We start from the raw sequence: 21,600 nt of genomic DNA on the forward strand, positions 1-21,600 counted from the left end.
TTGGTTTTCTGCAGGGCTTAAGAGCATTTACCTAACCTAACCTAGAAACTTACTTATATTTTTACAGGTTTTTTTCTTGAATAAACTGTGTCTATTAATGAAGACTTTATTTAAGATGATCCAGCAAGTCGGGGACCGACCCCAGCGGGCTAGGTGGGTGGCCCGCAGGGGTTAAGTGCATTTTCCCCAATATATATGATGTGATACATCAAATGATATGTTTTTTAGGTTAAAGAACTCAAATTCAGAGCTAAAATAAGCATTAGAATAATCTGAAGCTAACCCCAGCGGGCTAGCTGGGTTGCCCACAGGGCGTAAGTGCATTTAACCTAAGCTAACCTAGAAACTTACATTTATTATTTTTTTTAGGTTTTTTTCTAGAATAAACTGTCCATTCATGAGAACCTTATTTCAGATGATTCAGCAAGTCGAAGACCGACCCCAGCGGGCTAGGTGGGTGGCCTGCAGGGGTTAAGTGCATTTTCCCCAATATATATGTTGAGATAAATCCAATTATATGTTTTTTAGGTCAAAGAACTCAAATTCAGAGCTGAAATAAGCATTAGACTAATCTGAAGCTAACCCCAGCGGGCTAGATAGGTAGGCCACAGGGCTTAACTGCATTTTACCTAACCTAACCTAGAAACTTACATTTAATATTTTTTTTTAGGTTTTTTTTCAAATAAACTGTCCATTCATAAGGACCTTATTTCAGATGATCCAGCAAGTCGAAGACCGACCCCAGCGGGGTAGGTGGGTGTCCCTCAGGGGTTAAATGCATTTTTTTAAAAGTATGTGTTGTCATACATCCAACTATAGGTTTTTAAGGTCAAGAAACTCAAATTTACAGCTAATAAAAGCATCAGACTAATCTGAAGCTAGCCCCAACGGGCTAGGTGGGTTGTCTGCAAGTCTTAAGTGCATTTTACCTAACCTAACCTAGAACCTTACTTGTTTATTTATGGGTTTTTTCTGGAATAAACTGTTTATATTTATATATCTATTTATTAGAACATTATTTAAGATTTAAGACCCCAGCAGGCTAGGTGCGTGGCCCGCAGGGGTTAAGTGCATTTTTAGTTGTCATACATAAAATTATAGGTTTTTTAGGTCCAGAAATTCAAAGGGGTAGTTTCACGAAATGCATTTGAACTTAATTTAGTGAACTGCATATTTTTCCTGGTTAATTGGTTAAACTACATTTATATGGCATATATTTGAAAGAATTTCAATTTTGATAGTACAATGTTAGCGGTGGAAGAATTTAATATGCTAATAGGATACAATTTTTTAATTGAATGTATACCACATACCACGAAAAAACTAGCATCAGGTTGCTATTGTGTTTTTTTTTAGCTCCAAATTGACTTAAAAAACCTATAGTTTGATGTATAACAACACATAATTTGGAAAATTTACCCCTGCAGGCCACCCACCTAATCCGCGGGGGTTAGCCTTAGGTCAGTCTAATGCTTAAAATAGCTCTGAATTTGAGTTTCTTGACATAAAAAACCTATAATTAAATGTATGACAACACATACTTTAGAAAAAATGCACTACACCCCTGTGGGCCAACCACCTAGCCCGCTGTGGTCGGTCCCCAACTTGCTGGATTATCTAAAATAATGTCCTCATTAATAGACACAGTTTATTTAAGGAAAAAACCAAAAGAATAAGTAAGTTTCTAGGTTAGGTTAGGTAAAATGCACATAAGCCCTGTGGAAAATCTACCTAGCCCGCAGGGGTTAGCTTCAGGTAAGTCTTATGCCAATTTTAGCTCTGAATTTGAGTTTCTTGACCTTAAAAACCTTTATTTTGATATATAACAAGATCTATATTGGAAATAATGCATTTAACCCCTGCGGGCCACCAACCTAGCCCGCTGGGGCTAGTTTCAGATTTGTCTTATGCTAATTCTAGCTCTGAATTTGAGTTAACTGACCTAAAAAACTTACAATTTGATGTATCGCAACAGATATATTGGGAAAAATGCACTTAACCCCTGCGGGCCACCCACCTAGCCCGCTGGGGTCGGTCCCCGACTTGCTGGATCATCTTAAATAAAGTCCTCATTAACAGACACAGTTTATTCAAGAAAAAAACCTGTAAAAATATAAGTAAGTTTCTAGGTTAGGTTAGGTAAATGCTCTTAAGCCCTGCAGAAAACCAACCTAGCCCGGGGGGGTTAGCTTCAGGTCAGTCTAATGCTAATTAACGCTCAGAATTTGAGTTTCTTGACCTAAAAAACCTATAGTTTGATATATAACAAGATATATATTAGAAAAAATGCACTTAACCCCTGCGGGCCACCAACCTAGCCCGCTGGGGCTAGCTTCAGATTAGTCTAATGCTTATTTTAGCTCTGAATTTGAGTTCCTTGACCTAAAAAACCTATAATTTGATGTATCACAACAAATATATTGGGAAAAATTAACTTAACCCCTGCGGGCCACCCACCTAGCCCCCTGGGGTCGGTCCCCGACTTGCTGAATCATCTTAAATAATGTCCATATGAATAGATACAGTGTATTTAAGTTAAAACCCTAAGAAAAAACAATTTAAGGCAAGTTTCCACATCAAAATAGACCAAAAAAAGCCTAAAACCCCATTTCCGCAGGGTTTTTCTTACCTAACCTAACCTAAAAATAAAAAATTTTGCATTTTTTTGCCATTTAGATGTAATACCTATAGGACTAAGCTTATATACCAAGTTTGAAGGGTCTAGCTCAATATTTAGACCATTTTGCTCACGGTTTAAGAGCTTATGTCATTACGCCCCCCCCCCCCTTATTTCTACAGTGTCTTAAACATAAAAGTTTCATATGAATTCAAAAGTATAACGTACCTTAAATCTCTTGTTAGTATTGAGGTAGTATCTTCCCCGTTTCTCTCCTTTCTGTATCCTCTCCTCCAGCACCATAGCATCCCACTTTGTGTCCCAAAATCCATCCCCTCCCCCACCCTCTTCCTCTTTCTTATCCTCCCTCCTTTCCCTATCTCTATCCCGCCCATTTTTCTCTTCCCTTTTATCGCCCCTTCCCGCGCGGTCACGATCCTTTTCACGTTCACGTTCTTTATCACGGTTCCTTTCGCGTTCCTTGTCACGATCGTATGTCTCCCGCCGCCGCTCCGCCGACGGTATTCGTTCTCGGTCACGTCTGCGGTCATCGCGTGACCGTTCGGCGGCAGTATCGCCGCCGCGGTCATATCTGTCACGTTCCTTTTTCTCCCTGAATATTTTGAATTATTATCAAGGCTGATTAAATAGGTAATATATTAACTTAATCCCCAAATTCTAAAAAACTATGGAATCCAAATTTCACATATAATATTAAAAATAACGGAAGGTTAATTCAATCTCTTTTATTTGTTATTAAGTGCAAGTCACTCAGATATAATAGGTCAACAACAAATCCTTGTGATTAGAAATAATTGTGTCGTAGGTTTTAAACTCCGTTTAATTAATTTGATACCTGGATGATCTATCTTTTCTTGAGGCGCGTTCCTCCCTTTCCCGCTCAGTATAGCGGTCATGCGACCTGTCATAGCCCCGGTCATCTCGATCATAATACCCGCTCTCATCATACCGTTCCCGCCGGTCATAATCCCGACCGCCACGTTCATCTTCATACCCGCGTGACCGGTAGTCCTCTTCGTAATCGCGTCGGTCAGCGTGTCGGTCATTATATCGCTCGCGGTCATCATCTTTTCTGCTCCTGAACAAACACAAGGAATTCTGAGAAGGCTCCAGCATAATTCGTAAATAAAACTAACAGAGTGAGCCAGCGTGTCTTTCTGTGAGTAGCAAAGGATCTCGCTAACTGCTAGACTGAAATAACTCTCCTTTAAGAAAGATTATAATTTTTTTAGGGTACCTACACCCTTCCAAAAATAACGCCCCCAGAAAAGAAATTATCTCCCTCCAATTTTTTTTTAATTTCTGCATTTCCAGACAAAGTTTGTACAATCAAAGGGTTGGTTATGCAATGAAACTGGAGGAGATTGACAATAATTGAAAACCCAATTATCCTTAACATTTACTATTTAAAATTAAAAATTACTTTTTTTCATCTTTATCCGTATTTTTGTCTGGATTTTTATCTCGGGGACCTGGGTTTTCCTTCCTACTTCTATGGAGTAGTGGAAAAAACATTTTTTATTAATAAGTTACAAATAAATATTATACTTTATAAAAATCTACGTATTTTACCGAATTGTAAAATTAATTGAAAAAATACTGAAAATCCGATAGAAAGTTGCCAGGTAAAAAAATTTCATTTAGACAGACAGACATACATCCTTACTTAAGCATATAGACATCCAATAACTGCATATAACGTTTTCTAATGCTTTATGTCAGAAGAAAATTAAAAATCCGATAAAAAAAAGACATAAAAATGGCTCAATTGGTGAATCATATAATATAAGGGTTTTTTTTTTGTCGAGATCTTAATATTTCAATAACTACTGAACTAACTCAATTCGCCTTTTTTTCGGGAAGCTTCACAGAGAACCCGGGCTGATTTTAGTCCTATTTTCCACCCCCCTTTCTTACATCTTCGATAAGTACTAAGGGCGCAGCTGATAGGCTTATAAAAAGATTGACATATTTTACCTTGAAGATTTTTCAGGTTTGTCAAAGGAAGAATTTTTATCTATCTCCTTGCTTCTAAATTAAGAAGCATTGTACAAAACATATTTAGTTAAAAATAATATTCTAAAACGGATAATTTTTCCAATAACCTAATAATAAGGTAACTAGGTACGTAAGTGAGTGCAGTAAACTGTAATACAGTAAATACAACGTTACCAAAGAAAAAAAGTAAAGTATAACTGCTGTGAGCGTTTAAAAGATAACATAACATTGCGATAGAGTAGCCTATATACCTATCATAAAACAAAGTAAAACTTGAGAAAACAATTTGTTAGGTAACATTTAAGTTTTTGAACCAAGATTAAATCACCTTGAATGTTTGTCATAAGGATCATCTTTGCCCCAGAATCCATCATTCTCTGCGTCACTATCCTTGCTTCGATCTTTCTTCTTCTTTTTCTTCTTCTCCTAAACAGTTTTACATTAATAATCAAATAGAACCAGTTTTCTAGCCCGTGTCTTCGGCATCCAAGGGTTAAAAAAACTGATTTTAATCTTATAATTTTTAATTTTAATATCCGCGGAAAGCTGTCTATAATACGATGCGATAAATAACTAGGTAGGTAATTCAAATTAGTAGTGGTTATAGTTTCTGGTCATATAGTCTTTCCAATTTACTTTTTTTTGTGAATATCTCGCCCATAGTGGTATCCTCTCCCAAAATAGTTAAGAACCTTCTAAGGACATTTAGGCTATAAGAAGCATCACTGTTGTTGTGGAGAACAATATTGGTTTAGCGGTTATTGAGATCCATCTCTAAAGACAGACGAACATCCTGTTATTTTTATACATATTGGGGACAATCTGTGTGGTTGTACCAACCTTCTTGTGTTTCTTCTTTTTCTTTTTATGTTTTCTTTTTCTGTCCGAGTCATCAGAATTCTCGTTGCTATCACTGCTCTCATCATCACTATCACCACTAAATAATCAGGGATATAGAGGCAGGACAATGGATCTAATATCTTGGCTATCTCGGACTTTAGATACTAGAACTAATGCAACTCTTCCTATTTTAGCTAATTTCAGAGACTTTCGGGGCAGAATGCAGCTCAATTTATTATGATGCTGGCAGACCAAATTCAATGAAAATTATCAATACAAGCATAAGCAGACAAAAAAATATGTACTGAACCGAATTATTTCGTATGGTTTTAAAAAATATTTTATTAATATAAAATATCTTAGTTATTTTTTAGACAAAAATTCGTCTGTGATATAACTGTTATAAATATTCTATTAAAAATCTGATATTTCAAAATCCTACCTTGTTTTTTTTTGGTGTATGTTTATGATAGGTAAAGGGGTAAACGAGTTCCAAGGACAATTTCAGTAGTGATTAAATTACAGAAATATACAACCCGATAATCAAGTCCCCAAAGTTGTTGAGCAAACGAGTGAGAAATAATGCTTATATAGCTTCAACTACCAGTACTACCAGTAGGTACAAAATACATTCAAATGTCAAACTTTTTACATTACAGGGAAAACAATAACCCAGTTATAGAGAAGCTATGCAATTGACACAAACAGAAAGATAATTAAATGGAGGATAATTTTAATGAACATAAAAAAGAAGGATGAATATATTCAGGGATCTAAAGGGATAAGACAATGGCCGATAAATTGATGTATTACCCCAATGATGAAACACAACATTACAACTTCTTAATTAACCAACCAATCAAAATTCAGTAAAAGTCCCCAAAGTTGTTAGGCCAACGAGTAAGAAAACGTTATTGTAAAACTTTGGGGACTAGTGTAATAAACGGCCCATTGTCGCCTCTCCCTCTGAAATGTATTAAACTAACCTATCATCTACGATCTTATTAAACAGCTCATCCAGAATTTCATCTGATTTCTTTGTGGTTGTTTCTATTGCTGGCATTTTAGGGTTATTATTTACAGTCTGAAATTATTAAAAAATGCTTTAATGTGTCTGTAAAAAATTTACATAGAAAAATACAATTGTCTTGAGAACATATCTTTAAAAATTTGGCCTTAAAACTTAAAAAGGATTCTTCAATAATTGGGGAACTGTTTGAAAATAACATTTTCTAAAGTTACAATTGCTGAGTAAAAGAAATTTACAAACATGATAATGTAAAAATAAAAATATGCACAAAAAGCATACAAAATAATTTTTAAGATTCATCACCAGGGGGCGCCATTTCTTCATCCTGACCGGCGGCTGCTTCAGGTACATTGGCCGGACCTTCTGTAGCTGTTCCAGATTGGCCACCGTTTGTACCTGCCTCACCAGAAGTAATACCAGTTTCCTATATAAAAAATTTATTACTAGAAAATGAAATTCATCCCAATAAAATTAAGTTAAAAATATAATGACACATTCGCAGTCAGGGATTTTAAGAGATATGGGTTAGTAGACGAAATATTGATGTACACGCCAAACTATGTTTATCAAAATTAACCTTTCTGTAAATTTATAACATTATTTGCTAGTGTACCAACGAATTTTTCAAGTCCTCAACCACAAACAAAAAATTATTTTTTTCTTTCTACTTAATAATAAAGTATGTTTTTTAAAGCTGTCAATAAGTCTTGAGAATCTTTTTTTAAGAATTGTGTGTGGAGGGATTGTGGGCCCGGGGAGTTGATCAAATAAAGTTAAAATAAGAGCTGGATCTTTAAATCATTTAAGTGGTGAGCCAGATCGGGGTGAGCCGAATTTCAGCCAATCACAGCGCGGCATTTCATAAAATTCATTTTCATTGGTGAAAAGTTAGCTCACCCCGATCTGGCTCACCACTAAAATGATTTAAAGATCCAGCTCAGTATATTTACCGACTTTCTACTAGAAGCCGATAAAGTGGTTTATTAAAAGGTAAAAATATCAATAAATCTCTAAACCTGTTCAATTTCTTCAATTGTGGCGTCAATAGCAAGCATTTCTAACAGTTCTTGTTTCTTACGCCTTAAATAAATAATCAATCAATAAAATAAATGCATCATGCAGTAACCCTGGCAGGGGTGCATGGGATCCCATGCTAAAAGGAGAATAAAAAAAATATGTTGGAGGGGGTATAAATAAAAAAAAGTGTACTGAGTAGGTACTGGGAAAAAAGCTGGAAAAATATACAGGAGGGGTAAATCAAATAAACAGTACCTACTGAAAACACCACCCTTTATGTAGAAAAAATAAGTGCGTAAAAAATGAAATATTTTGCAGCTGGGGGAAGAGAATCTTGTGCAGAATATACACCCCTGAACACATTGGCCAATTTATTATACGTCCTTTCCTAAAAATACAGGGGTGTATATTCTGCACAAGATTCATTTTTTTCCCCTGCTGCAATTTTTTAAATTTTTTTCCCCTCCTAGTTTTTTCCAGCAAGGAAGGGGATAAAATGGAAAAATATTTTCAGAACTCTTTATTTTATTCATATTATGCCCTCTTCCACATATTCTTTAGTTTTTTTTTAAAGGAAAAAAAAAGAAAAAAATGCTTTCAGTCCTCTTAATTTTTACAATTTTTCCCCCCAACAACATATCTAATTTTTAGTCCCCCCCCCACCCTCAGCCGGGTCAAATTTGCAGAATATACACCCCTGTAAAAATATCTTATTTATTGTACCTGAGCAAAGCATCCTCTACATCCTTCTGTGTAGGTATGGCCACATGAGCAGTAAATCTAGTTTCTTTACCAGCCTTCATGGCTTCCTCCAGGGCAGTATCAGGATCCTTAACAATTTCAATATATTAGTTAAACACATTCTGCTTGAAATTAAATCAATTTCAAATGTTAGAGATTGGTCATGTAGATATCTGTATCATTACATTATTATTTGAGGACCTCTAAACGTTTGGACACTCAACTAAATGAACTAACATATTAAAATTCAATAAAAGTATCCAAAGTTGTTAAGCCAACGAATAATAAAACGTTAATATAAAACTTTGGGGACTAGTGTCATAAACAGCCCCTCCCTCCCTGCATGAGAACACTATAGTCAACATGGAAAAGACAAGTATCCTGATTACACCGACTCAGAATTACCACTTTTTTTAAAATTCAATGGGCGCGCTATTTCAACCCATTCCTTTTATGATATAAAGACCAATGATATCAAAAAAAAGTGTTCTGGTAGCTTTTTTTCAGCAATATGTCAAATTCGATTTTCATAAAAAAGGGGAAGGTTCCCCCCTGGGGGTGAAATTTTTTTTTCTTTCAAACCATGGCTTTATACACCTTCCTGAATTCGTCTTGAAGAGTACATTAAGGATCATAAAACGATTTTAAAATATTTTGATCATAGCAAGAGCTATTCTCAAAAAACTAACAATTTTGGCCATTTTAGCAAAATCAGGTGATTTTGACGGTTATTTGAGGATAACTTTTTCTGGGATCAATATTTTTAAAAAACGTTTTTTGATTCTTAATGTACTCTTCAAGACGAATTCAGGAAGGTGTATAAAGCCATGGTTTGAAAGAAAAAAAAATTTCACCCCCAGGGGGGAACGTTCCCCTTTTTTATGAAATTCGAATTTGACATATTGCTGAAAAAATTGTCTGAGAACACTTTTAAAGGTATCAATAGTCTTATATTTATGAATAGAATGGGTTAAAATAGCGCGCCAAAAAATTTTCCATCTTGAGTCGGCCTAATCCTGATAGAAAGGTCAAACATGAAAATATCAGCATGTTTATTTTTATTACCTGTTAAACGGTCATTGAGAAACAATTATAAAACTACCTGGTAGAAACTGGAGAGGTCAGACATGTAAATATCTGTGTCATCATCATCCTCGATGCCTTTCTTGTCCTTGTAGTCTTGGACAGCCTTTCTTATTGCCACCTGTAATATAATATGTTTATTACTTGAGCCCGGGCCAACAAAACTGGTAGTTATTAATTCAGGGTTGTATATTCTGCACAAGATTCATTTTTTCCCCAGATAAAAAATATTTAATTTCATTCCCCCAAAGAGAGTATATGTTTTCAATAGGTACTTATTATTTTATTCATTTTTTAAAACCTCAACCAACCATATATTTTTGGTAGAATATGTAGAATATAAACCCCTGTATTTGTTCTACGACTTTTAATTTATTTTTCGTGAAAATTGTTTATGATACGAAATGACACATGATATTTTAATATAGCTAAGAACCTGTTTTAATCCAACGGATATTAATCGGTTCGAAAGCCATAGATTTCTTTTCTGGTATGATTATTGATTAAGCTACCAACCTTTTCTGCGTCCAACTCTAGCGGAACAATGAGACCGTCATCGTCGTCTCTGAATCCATAATATTGGGCATCAACTTCCTGTACCATAGATAACTTTACATACTGGGACACTACCAGGTGTGTGCGAAGGGAAGGGGAAGGGGGGCAATGTGGTCACTTTTCCTTAGTAGGTCAAAAGGAGAACCACACAAAAATATACTTGATCTGTAAAAAGTTATGTGACTTTTCATATGACTACTAAGCATCATTACAATCTGTTGTAAACCCCACTTTCTTTCTTTTCTTAACTTTTTTACATTCAAAAGATTCGCTACTAATTATAACACAATTATCCCTCCTATAGTTAGAATTATTGGGTAAAATTTTTCTATCTACTATAATGTGTAGAAAATAGCCTAAAACATTATTTATCTCAGACACTGCTAGCTAGTGTTACTCAAGTGCTGGTAAGAAAGCGCACAATTCTTTCAATTTATCATCCATTGTCTTATCCCTTAAGATCCCTGAAGTATCTGTTTGTCTTATTTATCTGTAGAAAATAGCCTAAAACTAATGTTTGTACCTCAGATGCTGTCAGCTGGTGTTACTAGAGTGCTGGTAAGAGAGTGCACAATTCTTTCAATTTATCATCCATTGTCTTATCCCTTAAGATCCCTGAAGTATCTTAGTGTCTGTTTTATCTATTTACTCGACTTAACTGTCTTATTTATCTGTAGAAAATAGCCTAAAACTGTATCTATCTCAGACGCTGTTAGCTGGTGTTACTAGAGTGCTGGTAAGAGCACAATTATGTCAATTTATCATCCATTGTCTTATCCTTTAAGATCCCTGAAGTATCTTAGTGCCTGTTTTATCTATTTACTCGACTTAACTGTCTTATTTATCTGTAGAAAATAGCCTAAAACTGTATCTATCTCAGACGCTGTTAGCTGGTGTTACTAGAGTGCTGGTAAGAGCACAATTATGTCAATTTATCATCCATTGTCTTATCCTTTAAGATCCCTGAAGTATCTTAGTGCCTGTTTTATCTATTTACTCGACTTAACTGTCTTATTTATCTGTAGAAAATAGCCTAAAACTAATGTTTGTACATCAGATGCTGTCAGCTGGTGTCACTAGAGTGCTGGTAAAAAAGCGCACAATTATGTCAATTTATCATCCATTGTCTTATCCCTTAAGATCCCTGAAGTATCTGTTTGTCTTATTTATCTGTAGAAAATAGCCTAAAACTAATGTTTGTACCTCAGATGCTGTCAGCTGGTGTTACTCAAGTGCTGGTAAGAGTGCGCACAATTATGTCAATTTATCATTCATTGTCTTATCCCTTAAGATCCCTGAAGTATCTTAGTGTCTGTTTTTATCTATTTACTCGACGTCACTGTCTTATTTATTTGTAGAAAATAGCCTACAACTGTATCTATCTCAGACGCTGCTAGCTGGTGTTACTCAAGTGTTACTCAATTCTTTCAATTTATCATCCATTGTCTTATCCCTTAAGTATCCCTGAAGCAGGGTTTCGGATCCGCATTGATTTTTTGCGGATCCAGATCCTCCAAATTTGGTCAGTGCGGATCCGGATCCTACCGGATCCGGTTCCGGATCCTTGACAATAAAAATAAAATCACCAAACTTTTCAAAAAATATTTATTCTTTAATTCGAAGTCAAAAATACTTTTAATTTTCAAGTCTGACCCTAAACCTTAAAGAATTGGCTCTCATAAAGAGAATGTCTGAGATTTTATATAAATTTAGGTATATTTTTCCATTTTTCCCGCATTTTTTTGAGTCCAAGGATCCGGATCCGAAACCCTGCCCTGAAGTAACTGTTTGTCTTATTTATCTGTTAGAAAATAGCCTAAAACTAATGTTTGTACCTTAGATGCTGTCAGCTGGTGTTACTCAAGTGCTGGTAAGAAGGCGCATAACTCTGTGTTCGAAGAGTACGGAGTCAAGCTGGAGAAGGGAGATGTCTTTGGAGCTGCCCTGGATATGGAAGGTAACACGAAAGAAGGGGACATAAGGCTGTTTATTTCACCAGTCCCCAAAGTTTTATAATAACGTTTTCTTATTCGTTTATTAAATTTGGAGTGAATGTTGATTGGTCCGTTCATTAAGTTGAGTGTTCGAACTTGATTCTTAAAAGTATAACAGTTAGGTACGATTTCGGATGTGTAGCAACTTTATGATAATTTACAGAATATCCAGACGTCCTATGATATATTTTATTTGTTTGTAACGAAGGATCTTCGGTTCTCCTTTACAACGTAGCTTCTCATTGGTCCTGGGAATGTTTATAGCTATTTCTGGGAAGGATACCACCACCTCGTAGCGGGGCGTCGTAGCTCAGTGGTAATGCACTGAGTTACGGTGATGAGAGTTCGAGTTCTAGTCCCCATGTGGCAACTCGAATTTCTCAGTTGAATACATTCACGCAACTTCCCCTGGTTGTGTAAGAAGAAGATATTGAGTATGTTTGGATACTTAATAGTCAAGTACATAATATCAGTACTACCCTTATTCCAAGCTCCTCTGCGGAGAGCGTCATTCATTACGGTGACTTAATTTGGGACACCTGCCATACTCGGCGAGGGTGAGGTAATAATGAGTAGCTCTCATGAGATAGCGGGTCAACTCATAATTTGCTTGAACGTGGAGCTTGATAGCCCTAGTGGCTATACAAAAGTGTCTCAGCCTACTCCATGACTACTTAGGTCCAAACCCTAAGAGACTATGGCTAATCATTTAATCAAAATACCACCACCCTCCCAAGAGAAATCGCCAGAAAAAAATATAACTAGCGCTGCCTCTAAGGGTGTATCTGTAAGTTTAATTAAACTAATAGGCATTTTTAGAATATTTTATTCTAAGTAAGGCATTGTGCCAGGATTAAAAAATCAACACTGTAATCTAAAGAATTGGTAATTTTATGTAGGTATCATAATTGGGGGTGGTTTACATTATATTATCGTCTATTGTCTTGTCCCTTAATGTAAGGTGCCATTCTTAATTTAGGCATGTTGAAATTGTACTATCAATTTGAAACTTGTTATGTTTACAGGAGATGACGTCATCATGACCTTCAAGAAGAACGGAGAGGACCAGGGGGAAGCTTTCAAGTTCCCTAAGGCAAATCTTAACGGACAGGCTCTGTTCCCTGCCATTTTAACCAGGTAAAAGAACACGTAGCGCAGCCCCTCATCTTTGGCTTGGGGTGATGGGTTCGAATCTCCACCAAACTGCGTTACAACACCGACGTTGATAGATTTATCTACTGAATCCTGTATTAACGCCTATTAAGACTGAGACACTACAAGAGTTATTGTCCGTTTGTCCTTCTTTCTGATCGTAGACCTTCGCTTCTATGGATGTTATCATCCTTTTTTTTTACATAAATTATCCAATCAGAGTGTCACAAGGTAGTGTTCTAGGACCAATACTTTTGCTTATATAGGAATAGATTTATTATTATATGGATCTTCCTTCCACCAGATTATGATATACCCTAATAAAGAGAGATTTGTTGCTGGCTAAAATTACAATCCCCTCATCCACTCTCTTTACCCCATCAACTCCCCTCATACTATATGAACGAACTGACTAATAAACCTAAATTGACAAGTTTTCCCCTGCCATAATATCCGTGTATATTGTACATATCCATTATTGTAGGAATACCAAGTTCACGGCTGTGTTTGGCAAGGACAAGGATGGCAAAGATGTTGATGCATTCAAACCAATTGAAGGTTTTACACAGGTTTGTCGCAAGGAGGGAGTGAGGGGTCATTGGGTTGTTAATTACACTAGTCCCCAAAGTTTTATAGTGACGTTTTCTTATTCGTTGGCTTACCAACTTTGGTGACTTAGGTACATTTTATTATTTTTTTATTAAATTTTGATTGATTGTTTGATTAAGTTTCAAGTTTAAACGTTTAAATCACTAATTATAATTTACAGTTGGGATAATTTTGTGTATCATCATAGGGGATGTACATTAGACCCCTGGGTTGGTGGTGATTTATAAGACCTCTTTAACAGTTTTGTACAGGATTTTTCCAGGCAGGGAGGGGACATTGGGGTTTACATTTAACTAATACCCAATGTTTTTTACCACATAATCTTTTCGTTGGCTTATGTTGGGTACTTTCATTGAAATCATTGTTACGCTATGGGGAAAATGTGATTTTCACGGCTGCTATTAAAGATACACCGCTGAAATTTTTATGCTATATTTATCTAAGCATTTTTTGTCTGTTTGTCGGAGAACTGAACTCTCTAACTCTCTTTGTCATTTCCATGCTTTATATTGTGCTTCGCTACTTATGGATGTTGTCATCTTTATTTGTTTTTTTTTAGATTGGTAAGCTTGAAGCTGGAGACCTGGTCCGTGGCAATCCTGGCATTGCTAAGCGTGAAGATTGTGAATTTATCATGATGGTTGGACTACCAGCTGCTGGCAAATCAACCTGGGCTAAAAAGGTATTTATTATCAGGGACATTGGGCTGGTTATTATACTAGTCCCCAAAGTCTTAAAATAACATCTTTGGGGAATTTGTTTTCCTAATAAAGTACAAATTTGATTTTTTATCCAAAGAAATCAGGGAGGAAGGGGACATTGGGCTGTTTATTACACTAGTACATAAAGTCTTATATATGGATTTCTTATTTGTTGGATTAACATCTTTAGGAACTCTTTTCGAATTTTGATAGCTTGGTTAATAAAGTCGAGTGTCCAAACGTTTCAACCAATTAATGTATTCTACAGAAGTGATAATTTTGTGTATTATCATTGGGTACATCAATTTATCAGCCATTGTCTTATCCCTGTATAATTAGATTCCTGAGATAATTGTCCTTGTTTCAGTATGTTGCTGAGAACCCAGACAAAAGGTTTGAGATCCTGAATGCCTCTGAATATCTGGAGAGAGCCACTCTCTGGGGAGAGTCAAGGAAGAAACACACAGAGGTGATTGGATTTGACACTTTATTGACTTTTTGACTGGTTAATTGACTATTATTTGACATGTTTATTAGTTACTAGTTAAATGATTGGTTTGGACTGAACTTATGACTAATTGATTGACGAGTTTTTTTTTGACTATTTAAATTATTGACTGGTTACTAGTTAATTGACTTTTTTTGACTGGTTTATTAACTTTTTTTGGCTGGTTTATTGTCTTTTTTTTGACTGGTTTATTGACTTTTTTAATTGGTCTTAACTTATTTTCGTTGGTTTATTGACTTTTTTGGCTGGTAAATTGTTTGGTCTATAAACGGGATGAGAAAACTGGCCTATAAATGAGATCCATATAAGCAGGCTAAATTGACAACAAATATCCCGCTGTATATTTATCCACGTTAACCATATATCCATATTTTTTAGGTAACCTGGGAGAAAGTTAACCACCGCCTGACCAAGGCTATCCAAGATGTTCTCAAAGTTGCCTCACAGCGTAGGAGGAATATTATTCTGGACCAAGTAAGTTTTTTTTAATATTTGAGGGGGGTGGTGGGGCAGCGCACCCCGTTAAAATTCGGCGTCTTGTACTGTTGGATAGTTAGTTATTTATCGCATCTTATTATAGAAAGCTTAATGCGGCTATTGAAATGAAAAAAAAAGATTAAAACCAGTTTCGTTAGACGGTTAGACCCGAAGTTCCGGGACAAGTAAACTGGTTTTTATCTTAAAAATTTTCTTTTTAATATTTATGAAATTATTTTACATGTAACATTTATGAGGACAGGAACTTTCACTCATTGGGGACTTTCCCCCCACACTTAACCTATTATTATTAATATAAGATAGTGGTTTAAATAAAATATTACCTACATAATCACAAATAAACATGAACAAATAAGAAGTAAAAGCTTATTAAATATTTATTAATATCTACCACTTAGGCTCTATCTAATAATCTTCGCTCATAGTCATAACTCAATTATGCCTAAATGTCCTAGAAATCAACATTTAAAAAATCAGATCAAAAGGATAATAATTTATCCTTGTATAAAAAGCAATTGTTTTTAAAAGACTTACAGACTCTTAAATGATAGAAATGCTAATATTTCTAAAATTAAATTAATATTTATATTAATCATTATGCTAAGTTTGAAATATTAGATGGATAGGATAATTGTATTATAAAATTTCTTTTAAAAGCTATATTCAAATAAACCTTCAGACTTTCTGGTAACAAGAATACACATGCTACGCTTTCAAAATTATACCTATTTGTTATATGAATCATAATGCTAAATTTTAAGTTGAAAGGATGATTTTAACATGCCTAAATTTTCGATTAGGACTATCCGTAACGAACAATAATAATAGAAAAGCTTCGCAAAGGAAATTCAGGGATTGGCCAATGGATCTAAAATTCATTTTTCTTGTTGTCTTTGACTTTGGGTAGGTACAAGAACTTTTCCTACTTTGGTTAATTTTAAAGACTTGGAAGACCAAGAATGCTGCTAAAAAACATTATTTTTAAAGCAGACAAATCTTACTGAACATTACCAACAAGACAAAATAGTTCTTTTTCTTAGTATGAGTAAAATAAGAGAGAAAAGTTTTGTAATTACCAATTCTAATGAACCCCCCGCGCAATCTCAAATAAACCTCAAAGGGGTAGTTGGAATAAATTCATTTAAACTATAATTTAGTGAATTTCATAATTTTTCCATGTAAAATGGTTTAAGTTATAGTTGCATATATTTTTAAAAATTTCAATTTTCTGTCATGTAGTATAAAAATTATCAAGACTCTTGTAATATATGCGTTCTAGACGTTTACTTTCCCCAAAAAATAGTATGACCATTATTGTAATATTGCTTAACTATCATAATACAAAATTCAATGTTAGATAATATTCTTGTTACTTGTGATTGCATTTTTGAAATCATTACTTTTACCTACTAAAATTAGACATTATTGGACGTACAACAAAATCTGCCTGGTAAAAGTTTTTCATTTCAATTATCTTTATTGCTAACTTGTATATTTATCATATTCTACAAAAATATTTTAAAGTTTACTACTTTAAGTATCCCAACTCGTTAAATGCACTTTGTGCAACTAAAAGAAACTACCAGTTTCTTAGTCATACCTTTTATGATCAATTACAGACTATTTCACCAAAATAAGATAGGATAACTTCATGTTAAAGATTTTTATTTTAATATTTACATATTTATTGTTTATCAAAATCTAATGAAGATTGCTAAATCTATTATTTTTGAATCTAGTTTTGAAGATACATAGTAATAACTATAAAATCTCTAACTGCTGAACTGATATGGTTCTCCATAACAGTGTAGCATCTCATGGGCCCTGGGAAGGTATAAATTATTTTTTGGAGGGTATTAACACCTTCCCAACAGGAAACGCCCCTAGATAAAATTAACCATTTTTTTCAATAAATGAATGAGTGAGAGAAGGGGTTGATTTTCTTCCCTCAAGGTCCTCTAGTGATGCAGCTGCTAGTTATTTAGTTTATGTGTTGGTGATAACATGTAAAAACTTTGTAATATATTTATGAAGATAACATAGCCTAAGTGAACCTTTACAACTTAAAATAGTGTTTAATGACAAGCCCTATTGTGACAATTAATAAAAACATGATTAATTTTCTAGTGATACATTTTTCAGGGAGTTGGGACATTTTAAACCACCCCCCCCCCCCCCCCCTTAAAAAAAAGGATAATCTCAATTGAGAATTGTTAATATTAATCATTGAAGCAATTCATAATTTTTTTATGCTTTGTTACAGTTATGAGAAGTTTCCTTAAGACTTTTTTTAAGATCTCATAGTAATTGCCTGTGTTTAATCACTTTAAAGTTTATCATGTAATTATTAGAACACTAACCAATGATTGGACTGACAGGGAGGGAAGGTTCATTGGACTGTAAATTACACTGGTACCCAAAATTCAAAATGTTTGGACACTTTTAATTTTAAATTAATAAATCAAAATTCTTTATATATACCCTAACTTTTTAAGTCAACGAATAAATACATGGTTAAAAACTTTTAGTATCAGTATCCAATGCCCCTCCCCCTCACTAGTTAATGGCTCAGTAATTTTGTCATAAATACACTTGTCATTAATACATTTGTCATAAAGGTACACAATACACATATCATAAAAGGTACACTTGTCATGACAATTTTGTTTTATGACATGTGTACTTTTATGACATATGTTTAATGACAACTGTATTTATGACAAAAATTACTGAGCCAAAAGTTATGATTTAATAGTTATCTATGTTCCTTCATGAGTTCAGCGCGCGTCCGCTTGCCGGATGGCGCAGTGTCTGTCTCAAAGAGCTCACGCACACCAGGCAGGTCACGCGCAGCACCAAAGTATTTGTACCCTCGGTTTCCTGGCACCTCTTTACCCTCCCTGAATAATAAACATTAATCTGTGATCCTCTGGGATAAGAAAATTCGAGGTAAGTGAATGCTCACTCACCCCAATAAGAATGGAATAAATTAAGCCTTTCGTTAATTAAAATGATTGGTTGACAAGTTTGGACATTATTAGTTTACTATAACCTATCAAATTTTAATAGAAGTACCCAAAGTTTTAATCCATTTAATGAGAGAAGAATAAATTTGTGATTTTGTGAAACCAATAAAAATTAATTGAAAAGATAGCATAACTGGTAATTCCACGCAAAATAAAAGAGGATCGCAAACTCTCAAAAAATGTATTCATGATTCTTAATTTAGGTTAAGTAGGAAAATTTAAGCATAGTTAAGGCCAAATACACGTCATGGAGAGTGATTCAACGTTTTTTTTTCAGGGATCAGACCAAGATATCTATAATACAAAGTAGCTTGATGTCTGTCCGTCCGTCTGAAGCTTAAGATCTCGGTAACAACTGAACCGATTGGATTTTACTCTTCAGGGTATATACCTATCGGTCCCGTGGTGGTTTTAAGCTATTTTCTTGGGGGGTGGGACACCACCAACCCCCCCAAAAACGAAAATTTACCCCCCCCCCCCCCAAAAAAAGGATTTTCTTGAGAACACATTAGACTATGAACAGCACCAGTAGTAATTTTCTTGAGAACACATTAGACTATTTTTTTTTACGAATTTTGCGAATTCGTTATTTAAACGAGAAAATGTTTTCCTGCTGGGTAGGTGCGAAAATTTGCGATCCGTTCTGCTGGGTAAGTAATAGAAGATGTAATTATACCTCTTGGGGCAAAGCCCCTAGAGGCTAGGGGCGAAGCCGCTAGTTTTTAAAATGAAAACAATGTTCAGTTCATTTACTTACAGAATCGACGTAAAATCCAGTATAAAACATACACACAAACATCCTACTACTTTCTGTCAGGTAGGCCAATAACCTGTACATTATAAATGATGATATACAAAATTACCCCTTCTGTTGATCACAATTAGTGGTTAAAACGTTTGGACTCTCAAATTAATGAACCAACCAATAAAAATTGAACTAAAAGTCCCCAAAGTTTCAAAATTCAATTAAAGTCCCCAAAGTTATAGAGCCAACAAATGAGATACGTAATAAAAACTTTGGGAACTAATGTAAATTAAATCCTAATTTCCTCTCCCTCCCTGACTTCCTGTGCAAACAAATGCTACAGAACAAAAAATGAAACTATTTGGAGGTCCTTAGAAACACACATATATTATTAATTAAAGTCGTGAAAAATGCAATCCAAATATGAAAAAATTACCTGTCCAGCATTTTTGCTTTGGAAAATGATCTTCCACCCAATTCTTTGATTCTGTCCTCCCAATGTCTCTTTTCTCTGTACAAAATAAAGATTTAAGAGCTTGGGATTCTTATTTTTAGAATATGATAAAATTAACCGAGACTGTAGCGTAACACAAAGGCTCGAATCTCAACGCAAACCAAACTAAAGACGTTTAAAGTTTTTATGTTGCTATGTCAGATGCGAGACATTAAAAGTAAGAGTATAGGTAAATCAGGTACAACTCATGACCATCCACATTTAGGACTTCCAGACAAAGGCCGTCCAATGCCTTATTTAATATTTAGTATTTAGTTAGATTTCAAGCATCAAAAATATGATTTAGAACTAATAATCTTAGATCTTTAATTAAAATGTTTCTTTAAAAAAACACTTACCGAAGAAGTTTATTAATGTGATCATTAAGATCTCTAATTCTAAACTCTCCGAGACCAGCATTTTGAATAGCGGTCACATTCTTAGATATTTCTCTGATAACCTGAAAATGAAATAAAACTATGTGTTTTATCAATAAGTAGCGTAGTCTATAATGCTGTTTGTTTTAGATAAAAAAAATAACAATAAAGGAAGGGGGGGGGGGGCGGAAGTGACACTGGTTGAAACCAAAACAAAAATGACATAGGAACTCAACTAAATAAAGAGTTACAGCTCTGATATTTGGCATGGCAGTTGCTTTAAAGAGGTACAATAACGAACTGTGAAGAAACCACCGTTTCCCACCGAATTTTTTTTTTGCCTTTTTTCGCCAAATTAGACAATTTAAAAAAATTTCCTTTATATTTTCACATGACACTTGTAATATTTTTAATAAGGGAAATTTTTATGAAAAAAAGTTTATCTCAGATGATTGAAAATTGTCTAATTTGGCGAGAAAGGGCAAAAAAAATTTCGGGGAGAAACGTCGGTTTTCGTTTCTTCACAGTTCTGTTTCTGCCATGCCAAATCTCAGAGCTGTAACTCTTTATTTAGTTGAGTTCCTTTGACTTTTATTTTTGGTTGTAATAAGTGTCACTTCCGCCCCCTCTCTTTGAATACCTAACAGTGATAAATAAATTCTTTTATAATAATAAGTGTGTTTTATTCGAATTGGTTGTTTGTGTTAAGAATGAAGACTACCTACTTTAAGAAGACTCATTTAGTTTAAAATGAAAATAGTACAATAAAGATTAAGAGCAGCGAAGATTTTTGAAACAATGCGCTAAATATTAAGGAATTCTTACAATTTATAGTGGAGAAATGGAAAAACAAGAATGGCAACATCAATAAAAGCGAAGCTCTGAAATGTTAGGACAATCGAACATTAACTCTTATATAGTGTCAGAACTGAATAATCAGAATATAAATGTTTAAGAGTCGAAGGAAACAAAATTGTAAGTAAATCTGATGAAAAACTGCTTAAATGCAGGATATTGTTTAAGGACATACTTACATTTTTAGTACTTGATTATAGAGATGATTCGCTTAAAACAATGTACTTTGTTGTCCTAGGAATCAGTATTCCAAAAATCAGACCAATCGGATAATTTTATCACATAAAAATTTGATGTTAAAAAGGTTAAAAATCACAAGATTAAAATGGACGTACGGACTTTCTGGTAACGATTATAAAGTTGCTTTGCTGTCTAACTCGTACCTAACTCCTAAATGAATCATCATGCAAAGTTTGATATCGACAGGACAATTCTAACATGCCTAATTTAACGAAAAGAGCTATCCTTTACGTACGGACGGACGGACCGACCCTAATTATAGAAAAGCTTCGCTTTTAAAAAGTGTGAGAAAGAATAATTTTGTGTTACAGACCGGCGGGGTTACTAAAAATCTAACCTGTCCACGCCATTTCTCAGCATCCGCCAAGTTATCACACTCCGTGGCAAGGTAGGGACGTTTGCTTGGCTTCTTTACCTCCCCATCCTCCTCTTCTTTGGCCCTGCGCCACCTGGCCAGCGCCGTCATAGCCTTTTCACTGTTACGCGCCATTTTGTTTTTT

At 34.7% G+C, this 21,600-nt stretch overlaps 3 protein-coding genes across 10 annotated transcripts in view; 1 reads left to right on the plus strand and 2 right to left on the minus strand.

The window, feature by feature from the left end:
- LOC145319464 (uncharacterized) overlaps positions 1-6,590 on the minus strand; it is a 34,394-nt gene extending 27,804 nt beyond the window's left edge. For 3 of the 8 annotated variants that reach the window (XR_013879856.1, XR_013879855.1, XM_080161605.1), the window contains exons 1-7: positions 6,463-6,590; positions 5,477-5,573; positions 4,965-5,062; positions 4,616-4,669; positions 4,062-4,130; positions 3,474-3,716; positions 2,846-3,230 (exon numbers count right to left, since the gene is read on the minus strand). Coding sequence is in view for 6 of the 8 variants with exons in the window: in XM_080161605.1 (XP_080017731.1) it covers positions 2,846-3,230; positions 3,474-3,716; positions 4,062-4,130; positions 4,616-4,669; positions 4,965-5,062; positions 5,477-5,573; positions 6,463-6,539 (1,023 nt within the window). In the remaining 2 variants the exon portion in view is untranslated. The remainder of the gene's footprint in view (positions 1-2,845; positions 3,231-3,473; positions 3,717-4,061; positions 4,131-4,615; positions 4,670-4,964; positions 5,063-5,476; positions 5,574-6,462) is intronic. The other 5 variants (XM_080161606.1, XM_080161609.1, XM_080161611.1 and 2 more) reach the window with 5 other exon arrangements.
- LOC145319469 (pre-mRNA-splicing factor ISY1 homolog) lies at positions 6,560-21,590 on the minus strand. Its single transcript, XM_080161618.1, has 9 exons — positions 21,438-21,590; positions 19,988-20,088; positions 19,572-19,646; positions 18,129-18,264; positions 9,864-9,938; positions 9,367-9,468; positions 8,247-8,353; positions 7,523-7,586; positions 6,560-6,930 (listed from the first exon to the last, which is right to left on the minus strand). Exons 1-9 carry the CDS (start codon positions 21,588-21,590, stop codon positions 6,796-6,798), a joined length of 948 nt encoding a protein of 315 aa, XP_080017744.1. The 3' UTR covers positions 6,560-6,795.
- LOC145319864 (heterogeneous nuclear ribonucleoprotein U-like protein 1) lies at positions 11,096-15,480 on the plus strand. The gene is made up of 7 exons (XM_080162268.1): positions 11,096-11,140; positions 11,718-11,859; positions 12,922-13,033; positions 13,533-13,617; positions 14,217-14,339; positions 14,726-14,827; positions 15,245-15,480. The coding sequence occupies exons 1-7, from the start codon at positions 11,096-11,098 to the stop codon at positions 15,353-15,355; spliced, it is 720 nt and encodes a 239-aa protein (XP_080018394.1). The 3' UTR covers positions 15,356-15,480.
- Positions 21,591-21,600: the final 10 nt, after the last annotated feature.

The sequence above is a fragment of the Acartia tonsa genome, chromosome 5 (assembly GCF_053477335.1).
Source record: "Acartia tonsa isolate MP-2025a chromosome 5, ASM5347733v1, whole genome shotgun sequence".
NCBI lineage: Eukaryota > Metazoa > Arthropoda > Copepoda > Calanoida > Acartiidae > Acartia > Acartia tonsa.

Excerpts from the sequence above, each read along its gene's own strand:
- LOC145319864 (XM_080162268.1), top strand. The coding sequence starts at position 11,096 with ATGTTTGTACCTCAGATGCTGTCAGCTGGTGTTACTCAAGTGCTG. Across the intron at positions 11,141-11,717 it reads CTGGTGTTACTCAAGTGCTG|CCTAAAACTAATGTTTGTAC; the intron begins GTAAGAGTGCGC and ends GTTAGAAAATAG. Across the intron at positions 14,340-14,725 it reads AATCAACCTGGGCTAAAAAG|TATGTTGCTGAGAACCCAGA; the intron begins GTATTTATTATC and ends TCCTTGTTTCAG.
- LOC145319469 (XM_080161618.1), bottom strand. The coding sequence starts at position 21,590 with ATGGCGCGTAACAGTGAAAAGGCTATGACGGCGCTGGCCAGGTGGCGC. Across the intron at positions 19,647-19,987 it reads CACATTAATAAACTTCTTCG|AGAAAAGAGACATTGGGAGG; the intron begins GTAAGTGTTTTT and ends TATTTTGTACAG. Across the intron at positions 8,354-9,366 it reads ACCTCTCCAGTTTCTACCAG|GATCCTGATACTGCCCTGGA; the intron begins GTAGTTTTATAA and ends GAAATTGTTAAG.